Source organism: Aythya fuligula, chromosome 3, assembly GCF_009819795.1.
Source record: "Aythya fuligula isolate bAytFul2 chromosome 3, bAytFul2.pri, whole genome shotgun sequence".
NCBI classification, from domain to species: domain Eukaryota; kingdom Metazoa; phylum Chordata; class Aves; order Anseriformes; family Anatidae; genus Aythya; species Aythya fuligula.
Window position 1 is genome coordinate 85,694,890 of NC_045561.1, and position 23,128 is coordinate 85,718,017.

At 35.5% G+C, this 23,128-nt stretch overlaps 1 protein-coding gene across 8 annotated transcripts in view; it reads right to left on the reverse strand.

Moving 5' to 3' along the window:
* Positions 1-23,128, reverse strand: part of MYO6 (myosin VI) — a 104,613-nt gene that overhangs the window by 48,289 nt on the left and 33,196 nt on the right. For all 8 annotated transcript variants that reach the window (XM_032184196.1, XM_032184195.1, XM_032184194.1 and 5 more), the window contains exons 3-11: positions 21,289-21,358; positions 17,601-17,674; positions 15,502-15,631; positions 14,398-14,503; positions 12,441-12,496; positions 10,268-10,365; positions 9,297-9,461; positions 3,504-3,584; positions 809-989 (exon numbers count right to left, since the gene is read on the reverse strand). In XM_032184196.1, the coding sequence (XP_032040087.1) occupies positions 809-989; positions 3,504-3,584; positions 9,297-9,461; positions 10,268-10,365; positions 12,441-12,496; positions 14,398-14,503; positions 15,502-15,631; positions 17,601-17,674; positions 21,289-21,358 (961 nt within the window). The remainder of the gene's footprint in view (positions 1-808; positions 990-3,503; positions 3,585-9,296; positions 9,462-10,267; positions 10,366-12,440; positions 12,497-14,397; positions 14,504-15,501; positions 15,632-17,600; positions 17,675-21,288; positions 21,359-23,128) is intronic.

Consider the following 23,128-nt stretch of genomic DNA (forward strand, 5'->3'; position numbering starts at 1 on the left):
GTTCTTTGATTTGCCCTTTTTAAAAATTTTACCAGGTTTGACAACAGCTATATGTGCATGAAGTAAGACTAAGAGGAACTGATCGCATTTTATCTTGCAACAACAGATGAAGATCTGAATGACTATTTTATCTCCTATAGTCATCTTTGTACTAAGTCCAGAAAATCCAGATGAGGAGTTTCTTAACTCTTTAGGAATCTATGGACAACAGTCCTCAACTTACAAAGGCTGATTTTAGTAGTAAGGCAAAAACAACTATTCCCAAAATACTGATTCCCCCTTCACCAGCCTTCCCAGGCATTCTGCTAGTAAGTACCAGCTACACTCGTACCAACTCCTCTTGTGAGCTAACATATTAAAATCATTAAGTTTATATTCACCAAAAAAATTACTGCAATTTTTCTTCATCTCTTGAAAATGCTTAACATGACATTTTGGGAAGCCAAAGAACATACTGCCTTTCACTACAGATGGAGTTTCTAATTTCAAGATGTTTTCATGACATTAGCAAGAAGTTCAATTTTTTTGTTGTTATTAAAAATGAAGTAGTTTTGGGACACAAGACATCTCTTTATATCAAAATTCACATTAACAATTTCTTGAACAATTTCAGTGATAGTCTTTTTGCTTTCAGAGCATATGAAGTGTACAACTTTAAAACAAGTAAGCTTGACTTAAAAATGGGGCGATTAAAGACTGAATTACCCTTCAATATAAGGGAGTGTTCTAAAGCAGTAATTCACATGAAGAGTAATAATCAAGAGACATTTTCAGTATTTTTTACAGAAATCAATTTGTTTCTTCTAACCTGAAGTGCTCCCAGCTTCCTCAAAATCAATATTTCCAAGGTGAAGGACACCAGCCACTACTCTAAAAAGATCAAGTTTTTCTGCATCATCCAGTCCAATCTTCTTCATTGCTGTGCACATTCTGTTGAAATCTCCATGATCATCTAAGAGTGGGTCCTTCAAGGAACCTGCCTTAAGATACTATAAAACAACAAGATGAAAAAACAACAAAAAGATCAGTAAGTTATTTTAAAAATAAATGTAAATACTTATTTCCAGGCAAGAATAGCATAACAAAAAGCATTAAAAAGCATGCAAAACTCAAACTAATTATAAAGAGATTAGAGCTCTTCACACAATACAGGCTTTGGAAGAATCTTGATTTGTTTTAATTTGGTTATATTTCAGAGCATGACCCTTAGGACTGCAACCTACCTTCAGAAAGCAGAACTTGGAGAGTCTGACAGCTTAGGACAGGAGAGCACAGGATGGTCAGCAATGGAAAGGGAAAAGTTTGGCTAAAGAAGCTTTAGAAGTACATATACCAAGGAGTATTTCTAGCCTCTAGCAACTGAAAGACCACTGAGGTCCTTAAAAGAAGGTAACAGAATGGCTTTGACAGGCCATGGGAAAGGAGTACAGGACAAATTAGAATTGGAAGCATATTCCCTATGAGTATCCACACAGACTTACATAAAGGAATATGATTGTTAACATTTGCTGGTGATAAAGAAACAGTAAAGTTGTTTGCCAATATTCTACTGGCTAAAAGAATAGGAGCTAGGTTACAATATATCAATTTAACATTTTGCTGACAGAATTTCCATTTTAAATACATCAAAAGTCATTTTAATAACTGTTATAAATAGTAGTGAAACATCTGCATGCAATCAAAAGACTAACTGAACATGCATAGATTGATGCAGGCTTTTACAATTACTTTAAAATGTTTTCAGCTAAGAATTACTCATTTAAGTGGAAGCCTCATTAACATCAAATAAACTAACAATTCTATCAAAACAAAACACCACATGCATCTGAAAAATTCACTTCACACAACATTTAAACACATCAATAAAATTAAACTACGTGTTTTAATTATGTAAAATGATCACCTCATCTTCCTGATAAGGAAAACACAAAAATAATTTAAATATTAATTGACTATTCCAGCTATTTTTATTAAAATAAACAATATTTTTCATTAAATGACAAAGCAAATATTAACACCTGATTTTCAAAAATGAACAATGTATTTGAACTGAACAATGTATTCCTGTTTAAGTGACTAGATTAGATTTTTACTTCATTGAAATTTGAACCTCTATTGCTCCTTCAAATTGACATGGCTGCAATATAAATGTATTACAGCATATGTTCCACTATTTAATGTCCAACATATTTTCAGAATTACTCTTTCAGCATGCTGTAGTTTTAGAGAAACATTTCTGCCAAATTAAGCCCTTTAGAGACATATTTATGACAGAACACCAGATTGTAAATCACATCAGTGACCACATCTTTGAGTAGCAAGAATAAGTGAATGTTGATACTTTATGCCTACATAAATGGCCAACTTCACTACACATCTTCATTTAAGGCAAACTGAGGCAAAATCTCCTAAATATCTCTTAGCCTATACACGAAGAGTTAAGTATCTATACTTCCGTACCTCGCTCTCCATCATCCCTGATTACAGAAAAGAACTTAAAGACAAGGAAATTGGCATTATGTGCATCCTATTATGACATTATAAACATCAGAAACCTGGGGGTGGACTTTCCAATGCTGATCTGAGCAAAAGAAGCATCTCTTCTGTCCTTCACAACTACGCACAAGCTACATACAATCCCAAACCCAAGTTCTCAAAAGTAAAAGATCGTCATAGGGGGAGAGAAGCTCTTGAGTCAACTTAATATTATTCCTCATGTAACTTGCCCTGCTATTGAATCATAAGTATGGGTTTCTTTAAGCAAAGAGAAATCTTCCAGCTATACAAATGAAAAATTCTTCCTTTAGGTATGAATAGATGAAAATTCTATTAGAGATTAGAGTGGAATTACAATGAAGTGTTTAAACAACTTCCAGTACAGATATACTATCAATTCAGATTAATTTCTTGAAGTGTCCTCAGGCAAACAAGCTCAAAGGCTTAAGAATATAAATTCTGATAACACTATTTTTAAAAATGTAACAGGAGATAGAACAAGAAGAAAAAAAATGTTCTGAAGTTCCACTTGCCTCCAGGAAACGCCACTTTCTGGCGTATGTCAGAGGGAGGGAGATTTACTTGTTCTGGAAGTAAAGTTGTGCTAATATTTTAGAAAACAGTTTGGAATATCACTTCAAAAATCCAGTCAAAACAGCTTTGGAAGACAACTACTGCTTCTCACGTATTCCTAACAGTATTAAAATTTAAAAAGAAAATGACAAAAAGTCTTGATTTTTTTTGTTTTCCACTGAAGACATTCTGAATTGTTAAGTGTAATTATTATAAGAATGAAAATGAGACAATTTTATATAGTGTTCCACTGAGAATTTTAAGATGCATGTTGAAATATATTTTTAGGACTGAATTCCAAAACCCTTAACAGTAACTCTTTAGACCTATAAAGATGTGTAAAATGAACATTTCATTCCACATTGCAAAACTGTAATCCTTTTCAATGCTTTCTGCATTAGTTAATACAAACTAACTGACGATACAAAACATACCTCAGGACTCTTGCGATTTTGCAAAATCTGCTTGTCTGTTTCTTTGTTAGCAAAGTACCTGGTACAGCCCCGATTTAAATACTGCAACAATAAAAACAGAAAAAATGCACACAAAGGCAGAAGTGAGAGAAACTTATGCTATTACTTAAGGCTTGCTTTGCATGGCTTGTTTCAATCACATAATAATAACCACAATACTACAGGTATTCAGAATTCATTCACTGAAAAAGTTTTTACATTTTTTCATAATATCAAAAAAAAAAAAAGAGAGAAGTGCAACTGTAACAAACTCCTATTGAAAGCTTTTCAATCTTGACAACTGAAGTAGGTTTTGACAAAATGGGATATTCATTTGTTAAGTCTCACCATCTTTTCTTTGTTTAACTCTACTAAACTTACTACATTACATAAAAGACAACTAAAATCAGGAATCAAGAAAATACATTTTATGGCCAATTTGTAATACCAAATTTTACTCCACCAAGCTGTACATAACACCAGATAAAATTCAGAATACTGTTTATGTTTTCTGCAATATAGAAGCCTTAGATAGTGCTGTGAGGTGGTAAGAGAGATAGGATCAAAGAAGCTGTGCTACTATCTATAATGTACTTGTATGGTTGCTTTTTTCCTCACCAGTGATATATTTCTATAAGCAGTCAGAGACATAGCATAATAAAAACCTTGAACAGTCTTAAAAGTTTATAATCTAGTCCAAGCACAAAAGCCTAATTCAGAATCTGGCTTTTGATATCCATCTCACATTGTATAGTAAAGGGAACAAATCAAGCGTTCAGATGATGACTGACATTTCCAGTAAAATGGGATCAACAACTTTTCCTTTCTGATTTGTTCAGCTGAAAATAAGAAATCTGTCCAAAATCGTGGTAAGAGCTCTTTGTCGAAAGGAACTGAACTGATTTCTTGGTCTGCCCACATACAAAGAAGTTTGCAACTAAATGCATGCAGTTAATTCCACACTTTGATTAAAATTTATATACAAAATGAATATATCCAAATATAAGGCAACCTTAATGGAAACCATATGGAAACCAAGATGTGCAAAAATTCAGCTTCTCATATCTATCAACTATAGTCTGTGCAGGTTTACTTTCAAAGCCATGTGGTGCAGTCAAAGCCACCTGGACCAACAAGGTTCAGCAGAGGATTACCTAGCGACGTGGAATCTCTGAGAAGTACTGCAGGGGAACCCAAAATATGAGCAACCAGGACTGCATGTTTTTTGTGTTGCTGTGTTCAGATGTGGGTCGAGAAGAGAAACCTGCAACTCCTTACAGCCGTTTCGCCACGTAAATACTTTCCTAGGGGAATTGCAGGGAAAGGGTGAACTAAGGGAGAGGTAGCCCCCATTGGCACTGCTGAAATTCAGACAGTTCAGGCAGGTGAAGCCAATGCAGTTGTCTTGGTTCAAGTGCCCAGAGCAGGCACGGCCAATGCTGAGACAGCCAAACGCACAGGGAGGAGCTTACAAGGGATTGCTTAAGTCAAGGACAGGCAGGGGAACTGGCAGAAGAACAGAGCATTGTTACCCTTTGTCTTTTAATGTCATTTCACTTCTGTGAAAAATGAGAACCACCTTAGATCTGAGAAGTTCCTATTTTCAAGTTAATACAGTTAAGAGAAACCAAACACTGAGCAAAACACACTTGAGTCTTAAGGTCCTCTCTGTGTGTAACTTGGACTTTGACTTGATAAGCTAAAAGCCACAAGGAAAGTGGCAAAATAGAAAAAATGTAAAACTGCAGCCCTAGGGATGGATTTTTCTAAACAACTTATCTGAGAATAAAATATTTTCCTGAAAGTTTTTCTTGACAGGCCTCCAAAAGTTAACATTGATATCTAAACATTGATCGAACACCAAATGCTAGTGAGCAAAATATCTCCATCTATGGTTAGAAGCTTGATAGACTGTCTTTCCTCAGTAATTTGAACAAGACAGATACATAGTCAAGAAATAATGTGGTAAAAAAAGTGAAACATGAATTATTAATCAGAGCCACATTTCATGACAAAAACCTGAAGCAGCAAACGAGTGAAGAGCACAGAAAAAATAATCCTTACAGCAGAAGTCCAAAAAATCATAAGACAGCATGACAAGGCAGGTGTCACTGTAAGCTCTTTGTAAATGCAACAGGCACAGCGAGTACCTTCTGTGCCGGCAATTGTGTTGTTCAGTACTGCACTGCACCAGCCTGATTTTAAGCAGGTTATAATTTTGACATCTGCAACTGAATATCATAAGCAGAGATCATGAGCAGAGCTTTTGATGAAAAAAATCCCAAGAGTGAGCACATGACATATCCAGTTATAGAATTAACAATCCAGGAGCTGCAAGAAATAATTTTTAATGGAGCAGTGACTGTGCAATAAAAACACATCTTTGAAAAACTGCTCGAGATTTTAGATTTAAAACATACAAAAGAATACTGCGTGTAATAGTTGGGCAGTAAAGAAGAAAGCTTTGGCTTTTAGGGAGCAAGATCATCTGGATACTAACGGAGAAATGCACAGTGTGTACTGTACAGAACTGCAGCTCTGCACCCAGCTCATCAGCATGCAGGCACAGACCTGGCCGGCTGAAAAGGCACCAGCAACCTGTTCAGTGACTGGTGTGCAGCTGCCGTGCCCACAGCTAACACAGGCCTCACCTTGGTAACTACTGCTTTGTACAAAAGTAGTAGGAATGTCGTATCTTTAAGGCTTCTAGCCCTCTACTAAATTCTGATGAAAAAGAGTGTGGAAGATATAGGATAAAGTAACAGATAGGCACAGTGCAACAAGTTTTATTGAGAAAATGAAGTAGTGGAAAAACACCAACAAAAAAAAATCTTAATACGGTAGCATAATGCTTTGTTAGCAGTGCTCCTCACCTCACTTAAGAAAAAGGAAGTCTACAGAGATGACAGTCAGTTAATTTATGTCTGTAATTCCACATGCTCTCCTGGCTGGAATAACAAAACCCTTACAAGCCCTAGGCAGCAATTGGCTCTGTGTGCTTTAGAAATGCACAGAGTTCTGCATCACCGAGATTCCAAGCCAGGCATAAACCAAGAGACAATGGAGAGACGGAGACAAATGACACAACTCCAGCAAACAACTAACAAGTGTCTACCAGTAGGATTTGATTTGCCAGTGTTTTTCTTATCAACACGAGTCAACAAAGCACAAAATGATGTTTGCAGATACTTATAGTTCAAGTGTGTTTGTCAAAAGGATACATATATACTTTTGATGCACATAGATGTATAAATCATGTATGAATAATAAAAGTGCAGGAATGAGTGACTGAAGTCTTCACCTTACTAGTAAAATTGGTGATGACAGTCTAAAATGAGAGAAGGCTTAGAAGGACCCCAAGTGGGAAAACAGAAGCCTGCTTTGATAGGAAAGGAAAAGAACAACCAGGAAAATAATAAGAAAAAAGTTGTACAACTGTATTAGTTCAGCAAAAAAAAAAAAAAAAAACGACAACTGCATGCCACAGTTCTGGCTGGGGTAGAGATAATTTTCTTTGTAGATGTTTGTATGATGCTATGTTTTGGACTCGTGATGAAAATAGTGGTGATAACACACTGCTGTTTTAGTTGTTGCAGAGAACTGCCTACAGAGCCAAGGACTTTCCTCTCCTCATGCTGCCCTGCCCGTGAGGAGGCTGGGGGTGCCCCAGGAGCTGGGAGGGGACACAGGCAGGGCAGCTGGCCCAGGCTGGCCAAAGGGATGGTCCACACCAGGTGGCGTAGTGCTCAGCAATAAAACTGGAGTAAAGAAGGAGGAAGGGGAGTGATGGCATTTATCTTCCCAAGCAACCTCTACCCGTGATGAGCCGTGCTGTCCTGGAAGTGGCTGAGCTCCTGCCTGCCAATGGGAGATAGCAAATGGATTCCCTGCTTTGCTTGAGCATGCAGCTTTTGCTTTGCCTAGTAAACTGTCTTTATCTCAGCCCCTGAGTTCTTGCACTTTCACCTCCCTGATTCTTTCCCCCATCACAGCTGGGGAGAGAGAGCAAGCAGCTGTGTGGTGCTGAGCTGCCTGCCCTATTAAACCACAACACTGCAACAAGAGAGGTGTGGAACACTGAGAATTAAATGACAATTTAAAGTAAGGGAAATAGGGTTGGAGTAACTCACACAAATATAGAAAGCAAAGTAAAGAAAAGATTTTGACTGGCAAGAAGGACAAGAAAGCGATAGGAAATTGCATCATTTGTCAATTGTTTTTGAAAACAATTCAGTGAAATCTGAAGCAAGGGAAATGGGGGAGAAAGAAGGAAAGCAGAATAAAAAAAAAGTTAAAAAGTTAAATTGCAGTAGTAGAACTGTTTAGTGGAAAAGATGGGAGGAAAAGAATGCAAAAGCTTAATAGTAGCACAGCAAGCCAGCCTGCTTGTGGGATTTCTACTGGAAACGTAACACACAATCAGGGTTATCAGGCAAAACCACATGATCTCACAAAAGGGAAAAAATGTCAAAAATAAAGCATGAGGAGAAGAAGAGAAGGCAGTAAACAAATGAGAAGTCGTAAGAAGAGCCACACAAGATTGAATTAAAAGGTCCATACTATCCAATGCTTTATCTTTAGCCGTGACCTGCATTTCACCCCGGTATTTTACTATTCCTTTTTGAGCTGAGTTGATAAAACTCTGCACCCTATTTACAAATATAACAGTATAACACACCATTTCACTCTCATTTACTTTTCTAGTAATTCCTAAAAGCCTACTCTGCTTTTTCCCTGCCACTGAACATTAAGCTAACATTTTTAAAGATGTACAATAATTCACGTCTTATTTCCTCCCAGTTTATTTTGACTTCATTTTCATTTATGTATGGTTAAGAGTATTATATTCAACACTGACTGTATTAATATTTTATTGGCTACTCCATGGCTTGAGTGACTGGAGCAGTAACAGGTTGATGAAAGATAGCCAGAACTCAGGAAAAAAAAAAATAGTTCTAGAGAAAGAATAAATTAGCAGATATAAAACTTAAGAAACAGAAGCATGCTTAATGAACAGAAGTAATAATCCTGGCAGGAAACGTTGAGCATGGGCTTCAGGTCAAATGGAGATAAAAGTGTAAGCTTTCAGCCTAAGGGAGTGTCAAGTCTCATCATGTAACCTGGAGTGTTGAAGAACAACAGAGACTTCTGTCAGATGAAGAGAGGAATGCGAGAAACTCAGAACTGGAGAAGTACTAATGACAAATCTAGACAGCAGAGAAAGATAGGCACAAGATGCAACAGTGTAGGAAAGAAAAGTGATATAAAAGCATATAGACTGCACAATCACCCTGTCACTGCAGTTTGATCCCTGGTACAAAGTGTGAGGTAAAAATAAAGGACAGAATTGCAGGACAAAATTCCCAGGTCCTCCTAAATGCACAGCTGGAAAAGGAAGAAATAAATGCAGTTTTCCAGATTTTATAACACACAGAACAGTTGGATCACAATCAAAAAATTTACACTTTACACCTCAAGAAGAGATCATAACAAAATTACTAGCAGCTGGATATGCAAGAGTATTTTTTGGAAAAAGCAAAGATTCTTCAATTTTAAAAACACAGAGGGCAAGTACAGGAAATCTTCCAATAAAGATAATATGGCAGAGAGCCTATAGATCTCTAGATCAAATAGATTTAAGAAAATAAATTATTTTCTGAATTTTGTAACAGAAAAGAATTTGTCAAAGGTAACAGGTATTTTAGTAAGATCTATGAGAGAAATCCATGTATGGCAATAATGAAAAGCTTTACAAACACTGACTCCAATACTCACCCTAAAGCTGTCAGGAGAACTTAGATACAGTTTTTCCCTAATGTCTTCTGGAGCACCAGCACAAAGCCTGTAAAAGATATGGTAATTCCTCTCTTCTTTGCCTTGCACACAGATCCTAGATTTCTCCAGAAGATAATGTGATACAAATCCACCAACCACGGAGTTCTAGGAAGAAGAAATATTTTTCTGATTATCTGAATGTTTTTAGTTTACTTGAGGCTCAGAGTTCATCAATTTATAATTGTCTGACCTGGCTCTTTCAACAGGTGCAGCTCCAAAGATTAAAATGTATCTTTATCTAATATATATAAATCCTAAAAAAGAACCTGTTACCTTCACAATAACTTTTCCCAGGCTCATGCATTGAACCTACAGGGGCCTACTTCACACTCATGAGCAGCAATTCTATATGCAAATACATAAGCTATGGAAGCTAAAATATATCCAAAGAAAAATTTCAAATGCTACACAAGTACTATTTCTGACCAAAAAAAAATGTTCCATGCTTTCTGTTACATACATAATATTGATGCAAGGTACCAAAACTTCATACCAATAAATAAAAACATCAGTAATTAATATAAAGTATTAAAGCATTAAAATAGATTTATATCTGTTGATATATTATATGCAAATCATGCTTATTTGTGCATTAAAGAAATGCATAAATACTTAAGAGCAATTAAGTTATTCTTTAGATGTGCCTTTTCCCCCTTCTTGTGATGAAGGGAACAATTTTTATTCTTTAGTTACAGATGGAAGCAATTTTCCCATTGACTTGACCCACCATTTTCCAGTAATGACACAGTACCGTGTCATTAGCTTTACTTTCAAGGTGATAATCAAATGTGGCAATCAAGGACAGTAGGTATTTGATGCAAGATTGGTAAGTCTATTTAGCCTTCTTCCAATCTAACATTTCCATTTCATGGTGAAAATCGACACTCGTATCTGTATCAAAATTCCAGTACCTTTTCATTGAAGTGAATTTCCACAAATTTCCCAAAACGACTACTATTGTTGTTGCGAATAGTCTTTGCATTTCCAAAGGCTTCCAACAGCGGATTTGCTGTTTAAAAAAAAAATAAGGAAGTCTTAAAATTTGATTAATAAGCTACCAAACTGAAAGAGAGAAAAAATACATATCAATGATTCAATGACCTTATTGGGAATAACATTTGAAAATTTAAGGAGAAGTATTAACTATCAGGAATAACTAATTTTGCAAATTGTACTGGATATACTGTGATGGAATTTACAATGAAGTGCTTAAATAAATAACGCTGCAAAATACTTGAATCAATACTGTAAGAAATTCAGAGACTATTACCAGAAATGATTCAGTGATGTTCTTCTACAGCAAGCAGGTAAATAACCAATACATAAACTCTATGATACAATACACAATTTGACATTTCCCAATGAGTTGTTATTCATAAAACCTAAACTACCCACTTATCCCACAGACAAAAATGCCACTTAAATGTCATGCATGCTGCATGTTAGATTGATTAGGGAATAAAAATACGTATTAGAAAAGGGTGTTGATTTCAAAAACAACTTAAAAATGCCCTTTCATATTAGCTCAATTAAGTGAATGAGTTATTTTTTGTTATACTGGCTGCAGTTCTCAAGCACCTTAAAGGAAAACCCATACAGAAAGAGTGGCAACAATCTAATGTATGTTTTATGTTTATATAAATCATGCATAGCTTAGGCAGTTTGAAAAGGTTTAGTAGTTATGAAACACAAGGCTTATGAAGAATGCATTTTGCTACCTCCGAAGACCAAAGAAAAACAATTTTCTGAATTGCACTAACAATAAACCAAGGAAAGTATCTGCAAAGTATTTTGATGCTTATAACTAAAACACATTAATTGGAAACTAAGTGAGCAGAAACTCAGATTTAAACCTCCACTGACGACCATCTACAAATTTGCTCCTATAAAAATTAAATTTTTATATGAAGGAATAACTACAGTGGTTGGATAAATTAGGGATGGTAATGCATTATTTAGTGAAGCATCAGCATTATCTTCTTTTGTTTTGGCTAGGTTTTCATTTTTTCATACTTAAAGCTTATGAAAATGCAAGTGTGACTTTCATAGCTGTCTTATTAAGACACCTTTGTTCAGGTATCCACACACTTTACATAATATTAATAGTTTTGAAGAATTGTTAAGAATAAAAAGAAATTGCAAGAGGCCCTTCAGATAGGCTAAAGGCTCCTCTATTAATACAGATCTTGTAAGCATGCTCATTAAAATTGTGCTTAAAAAACTTTAAAATTCATGCACTGGATGCCGTTTTAAATTTAAAAACAAAACAAAAACACTTTAATCATAATACCGAGAAGTACCAATTAATTTTATAGCATACTGCATCAGGCATTATCCAACTCTTGGCCACTTTCTGTGTTCCTTTAGCACTGAGAAATTGATTTAAGCAAACCCTCAGGAACAAGAGATTAAAGCCTGCAGTACTGCTCTTGAATAATCAATGGCTCAAATATGTAAACAGGAATATTTAAAGCAAAAGTAAAAAATTTTAGTTAGGAAAAAATAAAAGTAATAATCCTGAAATAAATCTACTAGGACCTACAGACTGACAGATTTTTAGTGTGGTTGTTTGGGTTTTGAGATATTTATGCTTTCTCAAAAAGTTATTTTCTGGTTAATTAGGAATTCCATGCAACATTAAAGATGCTCAACCAATTGACCAAAACCAAACAAAACACTCTCTTCTAACCTTGTTTGGGAACCTGTTATAAAGACAGACACAATGAAAAAGAGATAAACATTCTGGTGAGAAAGAGGAATTATATCTTCCTGGTAGTAAGAGGTATTAATGAGAATATTATATTCTCCTTGCAGATTCATACAACATAAAATTCAGTGTATACGTGTGAAGTTCAACTCAAAGTCAAGATCGAGTACTGTATGACACCTTATTAAATAAAAGTAAAGCAAATCATAAATAAAAAAATATATTTTAAGACTTTAGGATCAACTTATGTTACGTCCTAGGAACTCTGATAGTATTTTCATCTTAGCTGATATTGTTTGACATATCAAATTTGAAAATAAAATAAAATAAAAATAACAAGTTGGAACCTTAAATTGAGTTAAAACAAAATATAATACCTTCTACAATTCTATCATCAATGTCTTGGCCAGTACCATAAGACTCTGTCAAATACCTGTAAAAAAAAGATAAAAATAAAGTTAAAATATCTTTTACATGTCAGGTTACCTCAAGTCAACAGGTTTGAGCACCATACTTATTGACTACTTGCTAAAGGGTGGGCATACTGGTTATAAGTTATAGATGGTTATAAGTTATGGTTATAGATATGCATATGGAAATTACACTTTTATACAAATACAGTGAATCTATTACTCTATTATCTGTATAATATTAGTAATCTCAATAGAATCATGAACTGTCAGATGTATTTCCTGAATTTAAGTTCCATGCATACAGCATCTGCATTCACAACCATCAATGTTAATAAAAAGCCTACATGTAGATTGTGAGATAGGAAATCGCAATACATATTTAAGGTATAGTTCAATTTAGCAATTGAAGAAGGAATTTGAAACAAATTCAAAAGTTTCTTGAAGGTGCAGCTTTTTTTTGTGTGTGTGTGTGTGTGTTTTTTGTTTGTTTCTTAAACACCACCACCACCACCACCTCCCCTGAATACAGGGCATACCTTCTGGAAATGTACAACTAAATCTGGGACACATTAAAAACACTTCTCAAAATAGAACCTTCCAAAAAAAGTTTAGAAACATTAACAGAGCTGTATTAGTAGTACCTCTTGCCTTCTGATTACACAAGGAAAAAGCCTTCCTGTTTTTAAAACTCAATGACATTTTGTACACAGACTCTGTGGGGGTAGGTGGCGGGGAGAAGCAGCAGCGGTGCTATTTGCCTGCCATGTAATCAGAACTTCCTTTACTGAGAAGCAGAAGAATAACAGCCTTTGAGGACATTCCTCAGGGGATGCTCTCCCAGTGCCTGCGGTCTTTATTCTTGGCAGGATCAAAGTTGTGAGCTGTCTTCAGTTAGGACATCCCCTATAAATATCATTACCATCACCTTGCCGCAACTCCTACAGCTCTCCACTAAAGGTTGTGCAGGGGAAGAGGAGTATGAAGGACGGATGGCCAACCATGACAATTCTTCCTGGGATGTGGGAGATAACACCACTGCTGTACATACACACGTGATGCAAGAGAAAAGGGAGTTCAAGATTTACACAGAGAAACAAGGATAAGGGGGAAAGGAAAGCATTCACACTGCCTGCACTGTGCTTCCCTAAATAATTTGTATTCAATAATTTGTATTTGTATAATTTTGTATAATGTGTATTTGTATTGTAGGTGAATTTAATGCAGCAGTGCTCTCCAGCTACAGTGCTCCAGAGTGATACATGTAAAAAGCAGTTAAATTATGACACAAATATGGTCAAAATCATTAAAAACATGTATGGAAGGAAGACTAGTATATATCAGCAATATGGCCTCCAGATAGTTTATTTATGCTTGATTTAGTATCTGTCATACCCAAACATCAATAAATAGATAAATCCCATTATTCAGTACTTATTCAGCAAATTAGGGTAGAAGTATATTACGGAATTCCTGCAGTCGTCTCAAAAATCAATAGTTAAAATGAATACTCAAGGAAACTGAAGAAACAAAGACAGGGAAAACAGACACATACACAGTTATGGCAAAAACAAGTGTGTTTTGCAAGGCATAATTAAAGTGCCTAATTTAAATTTTATCAACCACAGTACCAGATGCACAATACCAAAATGACTACGTCATAAACCATAATAACTATGTGATGTCACTACAACCAAGTTATGGTTTCTGTGAATATGCAGACATTGCCATATGTTACCATGTCAGCATTTATGTTTAACCCTGTGAATTTCTTGTATTAAAGTGTATGTAGAAGGATACAGATAACTTACTGAATTGGGTCTTAACGTTACGTTACTGACTGATTACCTTACAATTAACTGTGTATGTCAGACAAACACAACAAAAGAAATTCACTGAATAACTTTGGTCCAAAAGTACATACCTCAAAACAAATTTAGTGTTTTCTGTCTTGCCAGCTCCTGATTCTCCGGAAACTATGATGGACTGACTCATCTTGAGTACTTTCATATCACGGTATGCTTTATCGGCTTAAATAAAAGAATACATGAGACATGACAAAAATTATGTTTTCCATTCTCCTGAATGTTAAAACAAAAATTAATCACAATACAAACAGGCAAATTTAACATTTTCAAGAATAAAAAGCAAATCTTTAAATTGTAATAGACTCAGTTGTAAAGTTTCTCTTTAAACTATATTATAGCTGCCCACCCTCCAACATGTTAGAGCTTAAAGTCCTTGGAAACAAAAACCTAATCAACTTTTCAGAACAAAATAAAACAAAGCAACCACCTAGAAATAAATCTCTTCTGTTAAATGCATTCACAAAACAGCTGAAAATCAAGCTTACTTCAATAGTTTTTTTAAAGGGAAACTTTCAGTTGCACTTTGCAAAGCAAAATCTGAGCCAAGGACACTTGGAAACATATTTGTGTATTTTAATATATTTTTGTTGTTGTTGTTATGCAGCACGTACTGAAAAAAACAGCTGTTTAGACTTCAACAATTGTTTGATTACAAAACAAAGTTTAACACCCTCAGAAGGCTGTATTCCAATCAAATGCGGTATTCATAGATTTTTTCTTAAACATGATTACTTTCCAAGTGACATAAAATAAGGTTTATCCCAATAATAATATTTAAATACATTTTCTGCCTATAACATAATCATCTAAAAAAGAAACAGCGCATGTGATTTGGTTATATAAGACCAATTAAAATCATTATATTTTCCCAGTTTTAATTGTCATTCTTCATTTCTAAAATTTGTTTTTTTTTTTTTAATTTTATGATTGTAAATTATATTAAAACTGCTTAGACATAAAACACTGGATGTACAGAACAATCATAATTAGTTGCCAGATTCTTCAAACGGCATATCAAGGATGAGAAAATTTGCAATTTTAGCAATCACTTTTTATTTGCTAATAGCTTACAGTTACAGTTACAGAGCTGCAGTTTGCATATAGCTGCAAAGTATTTAATTCTTGTTCTGTAAACGACAAAACCCAGACTCAATACATACCAATAGCAAAAACATGTGGTGGCAACGTCCCAAGTGATCTACCCTGGTACTTTTTAATAGTATCTGAAGAATAAAACTTGGGTATATCAAAATACGGATTCACTGCAATGAGAATGTTGGCTACGTATGTCTGTGAAGAAAACAATTAACAGCAAACAATTAGCTAGTATCCAGCCAAGTGGTTAACAGCAATTTTCTATTATTATTGAAGAGTACAGCTGAAGTATAACAATTACAATTCTCTCTAGCTAATAGGTACAAGAAGGGATATGTTTTCAGAGTTCCTCTAATTATCTTCTCAGGACTTCTGTGAAAACGCATTTCTCAGGAGAATTTCCTAACCACTGAGCTGTGGAGTATGTCCTGAATTTGACCTTTCTCCCTCTTCTTTTAAATGATTTCCTATTGTATGAGTTGTTGGATCACGGATAAAACATCACTACTTCCTCCTCTAAACTAAACTCTTTGCTAGCACAATGCAGTCTCCTCCAATGACATTAATTTTTCACTATCAAATGGAAGCAACTCAGCAGGAAGGACTGCTGGGAACAAGCTTGAGCCAGGCAATAAAATCATTCAACTGCGAGAAATTAGCTATGGCTGTTTCCACAGTGAGAAGTACAGAATACAAATGCTCTGTAATAGAGAAGGAATTTGAGAAAAATCTCAAACCAGGTCTGCCTTTTAGTTTTTGACAATAAGGAAAACTAAAACGTTTTGTACAATAAGGAAAGCCAAAGACACATTGTAGTTAACATTTCTGAAAAACCTTTCATACTTTGGTTTTAATGGCCAGATCACATACAAGGATGAACAGATGTCTGCAGCACAGAAAAAAGCAGATTTGTAGGAAAAGGTCTGGAGAAAATCAGATAAACCCTCAGCCTGAATAACTTATTTGGTTGATTGTTACTAAGCATATCCAAAGACTGAATTTTGGACACTATCATGACATGTGGACAGAAGGTTGGACACACACAATATATTAATTTTCTTAGATGCTTCTATTTTCGTCATTTATTTCTCTGATAGAAAATTCATGCACAGAGTTCCTCATGAGCTGCAAATTCTAATATTAGTTTTCCTCTTAGTAAGAATACAAATGTTAACCAGCTCTAAAAAATAATAATAATGAAATAAAGAAAGAAAATATACCCACTCAGGGCAACATATTAGTAGCAGTGGTTTAAAATGAAGAAAAGGTTTGTGAAACTAAATACTGTCCTCCCTCATGACCAGTTCAGTTTCAGAATTTATTTTATTGCATTGGGGTTTTTGTGTGCATGTGTGTTTTATTATTATTTTTCCAGGACAGCATTCAAATTGCCACTTTTATTTATTTATTTTAAAGCTGGTGCTTAATCTTGAGCCTATAAAGAATTTATAGCTGTGTAAAGTTAACTGCAACAAAGGAAAACAACTATACTTTTTTCTGTATAAATAAAAGGGTATAATGCTAAATCAATTCATTTTAGAACCGTAGATTAACACACAAGATGATTATTTGAACACTGACACTTAGAAATTGTGTAGAATTATTTTGTACTATCACTAGCCAGCTTTCTACTAGGAAAAAAATAAGAAAGAAAATTCTTATCTTTCTTCTATTTCACAGCTGTCAGTGTCAGGGCAGATGGCAAGGACAAAATGTAATTTAGTCAGAATTCATTAAGTACAATTAGGCAATTTGATAGCAATATAAAAGATTAAGATGGACATCTGAGCTAGGAGGTGTCAGAGACGGCACCTGTTTGCTTCGTTCAAAAATAATGAAGAAAGAACCACTTTGTTAAAAGCTACTCCACTGGTAGGTAAGTTCCCTACAGGAACAGACCTTTGTGATACAAACGCTGTGTTGTAGTTGCAACTGAGCAGTCAAGTAGAGAAAAATCTATTGCTCCGCCTGATTAAAAAAATAGCAAGCATCAATTTGATTCAGGTCTCAAGCAAGATAGCAAAAAATGCCTAAAACCTCCTAACCTTCTGATGGTACTATTCCTGCTGATTTTCTGTGATAGAGGAAAAAATTTTGTTGTTGCTTTGTGTGTTTTAAAAGGATATTTACTGTCAGACCAGTTTACATGACAGTTAATACTTACATAAATTCTGTCCTTACTGTACCGAACTTTGATATTATGAAGGAGAGTGGCTTCATTTAAATACATCAGGGAACCTGCAAATAAAAAAACAATCATATACCATTAAGAGCACAGAAGAACCTTAATGTACAGCCAAGCAACTAAGTCTTAGGATTAAGGAGCATTTTGCTTCCCCTCTCTTTGATTACAGTTTAATCCTATCATTCCCTTGCACTGTGTTGAGGCAGAACTGCTGACTCAATACTTGCTTTAAAAATTATAGACCTACTCCTTATCGTACAACCTAAGTTAAAGAAAGTTGCTGAACAAAGAATTAGACGACAGGACCCTCAACACATTGTGCTCAGTATAAATTGTCAGTTTTAAGGTCCTTTTTAATGTCCTTCCAGACAAACACACTGTGTTTCCCTCCATGCTGTCCCAAAAGTGTGGAAACCAGTGCCTATCAAAATCCTTAAAACCAACGTTTCTTCCTTCCAGCTCCTCTCTGCAGTCTCTGCAACAACATCCACAGGGTAACACCATCTTGTTGCTAGTAGGCCTCCAGAAACACACTATCGGGAGGGATGTTAACATAAGAGAAATGAGCTATTTTCTTACCTTGTTAACATAAAATAGCTGAACTAACTTTGCCAACAACTTAGCAAAAGGCATCCCAAGGCAGAGAGTGGGCACACATACAAAGTTTCAACGTGCTGGCAAATCTAGGCCCTGTTTTCAGAAACATGATGTTTAAGACACCAGAAGGTGTTGGCAGCCTTAATTAGAGAGAAGTGAAGGCACTACTTATTACACAGCCTCGATATGCAAATATGCTGAATCCTCTATCTGCCTAAAATTTAAGTGCACAACACTATTTTGTCTTGTTACAACAGATTGCCTGCCATACTGGTAAGCCTTACAGATTAGTGGCACTTAGGAAGTTGCAGATGAAATAAGCACTTAATGCTAACTGCTACCCCCTCCCTCACACAAGGGATGAATGATCAGTGTACAAGGACCAGTGAAGTGTAGAAAGCTGGTGTCGTTTCTGAATTTGGGCCAAATGGGACCAATGCCCTTCCTCAAGGGCCCTTGCAGAGAAAAACATTCTAGCTCATTGCCACAGATGTGCAAGAGAGACTGCCAACTCTTATTACTTGAAGTCCATCTTCCCAGACACCTCACCCAGCAAGGAAGCCTGAAGACAAGCAAGGAGCTTAACTTCTCCCTCCACCCTCCTCCTGCTGACCAAAACAGTACTGGCAAAGGACAATGGGAGCTTCTCAAGAGCACAGATGTTGTCTTTTTCCATCCTATAGCCTTCCTTTGGCAGTAGGACAGAGAATGTAAGGCTCTGCCTTACACCACGTGCACCAGACCAGCCTGAAGCAAGAGACTCAGTGAAGAACAGGAGCCTGCTCCAGGAGAAACATTGCTGCCTCAAGACAAGACTAAGGCTTAAATCTGCAATTTCAAAATGTATCTTCTCTAGAATAAATCCCTTAAAAGTGGCACTCCTATCCAGCGCCACAGGAAGTAATGAAAGGGAGAATTCTGCATATTCATACAACTCATTCATAACTATAACCAGTGTATGTGCATTTCATAGTCCACATAATTATTTGCATACACACACACAGAGTTCACGGAAGCCAATTCAAGCACTTAAAGTCAGGAAATACCACTGCCATATTTACACACACTGTCTCTTCTGAATTTTATTTTATTTTTTTACAATTCTTATCTGATAACCTGCCCCCTTCTTTTCTTTTTAAAAATTGTTTCACCTCAAAATCAAGAAGTTCTGGTTTCTTTTTTTGTCCACATATAGTGACAGACACTGAAACCTGAGTGAAAGAAGAGTGTGAATCACAAGGAAAGGTAAATCTTTTGTCTCTGTACCACTTGCAGCATTTACTAAAAATTCATATTTGAGGAAGGGCTAGATTCTCAAAAAGGTCTTTCTTGCAGCCAGTGCATTTGGGATATAGAAGACCAAGAGTAGTGGGGGGGAAAAAAAAGCAATACTTAGCAAATTACACCCCAGGAAGGAGTTAATCACTAAGCACAGGCTGGAATGGTAAGTGTATTATTAACTAGACCTTCGGGATTTTTGAAAATGGTATTATAAGGAGAGATGGAAAACACCCAGTAGTTTGTAAAGTGAATTATATTTATATAATAATTATTCTTAAACATCCGTGATGATCAGCACAAATCCTCTCTGTGAGAGAAGGAAACTGAACGTGGTTTCACACATGCTAGAGACGAACATCAACTGCTGATAATATTTGAAACAGAAGGGATTGCTGGACAAAATATTTTTAAGTTTTATATTTTAGCCAGTAAGCCGAAGAAGACATGTTCTCCCACAGGATGACTGTTTTAACTTAATTGAATAGCACTTTGCTAAAATCTCAAACGACTTCCAGTATCTCATTCCAAATTTCAGTTCCCTGACTGGGACACTGAGGTGCCAGAACATCTCAATAAGGTTGCTGTGACAGACACACACAGATTAAATGCATGTCCCTAACAATCATCATGTGCAGAGAAGACAGGTACAAATGCCAGCAACTGGTAACAAAGCTGCCAGCTTGGTTCCACCTCTGACAACACTGCACCATCAACACTGCGCCATCTAAGTACAATCAGAAGCCTCAAGCCTTGCCACAAGCTTTTTCTTGTTCCTTACAGAGCAGTTGTAACAGCTGTACTTCCTGCCATGGGATATAAATGCCATCCCCCACAATATAAAACTTGTTTCTTAAATCATCAACAACTTTCAAAGTCCTACCTGCTATTTATTTTAGAGGAAGAACAACAGAAGCTACTTTTGCCCACCAGTTACGAAGTTACTAGTATTTGGCCAAACACTAATCCCCATCAGAAATATTTAAAATAATTTCCCTCATCAGATCTTCTAGATAGGATAGTCTCTCTGAATAGATTTGCTCACAAACAGCAACAGTGGCAAAATATTCAGTTCTATATTCTATTCAGTTCTACAAAAGCTGGTCCTTTCTCACCTATCTTGGTACTCTCTCTCCTCACTTTAGATTTGCATACTTGATTTGTTTCCACAGATCTAACTATAATATATTTAACAAAATAAAACCCCTGCATATCAACACAATGTGTATTACACAAGTTCACTTCAAAGGTCCTTCCCCAGCAGCCCTCTGGTCTAATTCACTATAACACATTTCCCTTTCCAGTGGCCTCAGTGGGTCCAGATTCCTGTCTCCAGTTTTAGAAGTGTTATCTTAAATTTTTTTTCAACTACCTAAACTTCCACAGGAATGCTGTCTGAGAAATGGGTTACATGCAGGAAAACGCAGTACAATAGAGCTGCTGATAAGGCAACTCATTCTTTTGCTGAGAAATTTAGTTAGCGCTAAAATGCTCAATTCAGTTGATCAAAATGCAGGTAAGTAGCATATATGTGAAGTTAGACAAATAACAGCTGTATGTGGGAATAACTCATGTAGTCATGAATTCCTCTAAAGTGTTCAGCTGAAAATTAAAAAACACAATCAATGATATTTAAAACAGGTTTACTTTAATAAGTTTCCAGGATCAGTAAACTCAAGCAAAGAAAACAAAAAGGACTATAAGAAAAAAACAGGGAGCTTGTAAAGAAATAATATTCTTCCCCAAACTATTTTTTTCAAATGCATAATTTATTTTAGAATTCATAACTTACAATTATCTTCCACATCCTTTTTGCTGTCCTCTTCAGCAGGGAACACTTGATTGACAGCAGCCTGGAAAGTCTGTTAGATGAAAAATACTGAAATTGTCATAATTCCATAAAAATAGAGAGTCCAAAGATATCTTATGTCATGTTGCAACTAAATGCACCATCATCATGCATAGTTAAAAATGAAGTTTCTAGCTTTATATCTCAGCACTGGAAATGTTACTGAGCTACCAGGTGCAGATAAGGAACTGCAATATTTGCGTTACTGCATTACGTTACAAAAAACAATTCCTATAATATATATTATTGTAAAAATATTTGATGTATTTTGAAAATTACACATAACCATTGGCATATAACAGACAACACCAAAAATGAAGACTAGAAAAACAACAATACCGCGAAGGGAACAGATCTATAAAGGACACAAAATTTCCTCAGCTTTGCAAAGAAGCAAAAATAACCAAAAAAATAAATTAATTAAAAAAAAATTATTAGTTCAGTGAAAGGACTGTATTGTCGTCATCATATATTGTTTTAAAACTTTCTCACTTAAAACATAAATATTCAATATATAATATTTTCTATATCTCCAAATTCTGTAACTTTGAGTGTTTTTTTTTTTGTTTTTTTTTTTACCAAAGTAAACCAAGACTTTCCTTCAATGCCTGTACTCCAGTAACACAAAACAGCCATTTAGCAACTGTTCATATCCAACTGGAAAAATTAATAACAAACCCAACTTTGTTTATCCTCGAAATTGTAAAATTGTAATTCATATTGTAAAGATGAAGAAATATCCTATAACTTCTTTTTTTTTAAAAGAAAAAAAAAAAAAAAGCTTACAGAACTGTATTACAGCATCTGCGCAAAGCTACTGCATATTGTAAGAACTAGGCTCTTAAATTATACTTTTTATTTACAGCAGTAATAGGGTGTCTGAGCTACCTAGGAATGAACAGAAACATCGTTGTACCAATTAAACGTGACAGAGCTGCTACTACATGCTACTACAGGCCTTTTCCCCATGGAAATGAAGACAAGAAGCCTACTTAATTCTGTCTCTACTTTAAAAGACAACCAACTAGATCTAAAAGAATGACCCTAATAAATAAACAAGTTTGCTTGCTTAATTAACATTGCACCCAGCAAGACAGTACCATGAAAAGCATCTCACATGGATGTTTAGAAGAAATACAGCAATTTTTTTCATCTTTGCTTCCATACAAAAAGACACAATAAATGTGATTTTGCAACTTAGACCATTGTGAACAGCCAAATTCCAACTCCCTTTAAAGTGGCAAGGATCAAAAACATCCCTGAGACAAAATAATCGCTGCTGGTTGGAAAACATTAAGTCTGTAATATCCCTTCCCTACAGAGTTACCATGCTGTATGCTAATTATAGTCATAAATTATACTTTGCTATCTCCTTATCAGGATTCAATGCAGAAAAAAAGTGCATAAAAAAACTTCTGTAAGGGAAAAGCATCTGCATGGTGACTTTGGAACTACTGAACATCTGTCATACCAACCTCCTCCACAACATCTTTCATCAGAGCACGCTGGAGCCGCAGGGGATCTGAACTTACCTACCTCCAAGTTTTAGCAGGGTAAAGAGCCCCCTCCTTCCTTCCCTCTCAAAACACTGCAGTTGGAACATCTTACCAGAATTTTCTCCCCAAGTTTCCAACAATAAAGGTGGTTTGCATTGCATAAAGACATATTTGAACAACAATTTCCCATGTACTCAGTTCATTCTGCATGCAGAAGTGGAAAAGCTTAAAAAAAAAAGCTTGACTTACTTCACAAAAATCTGACTTCAGTTTTTCTTGCTTGCTGA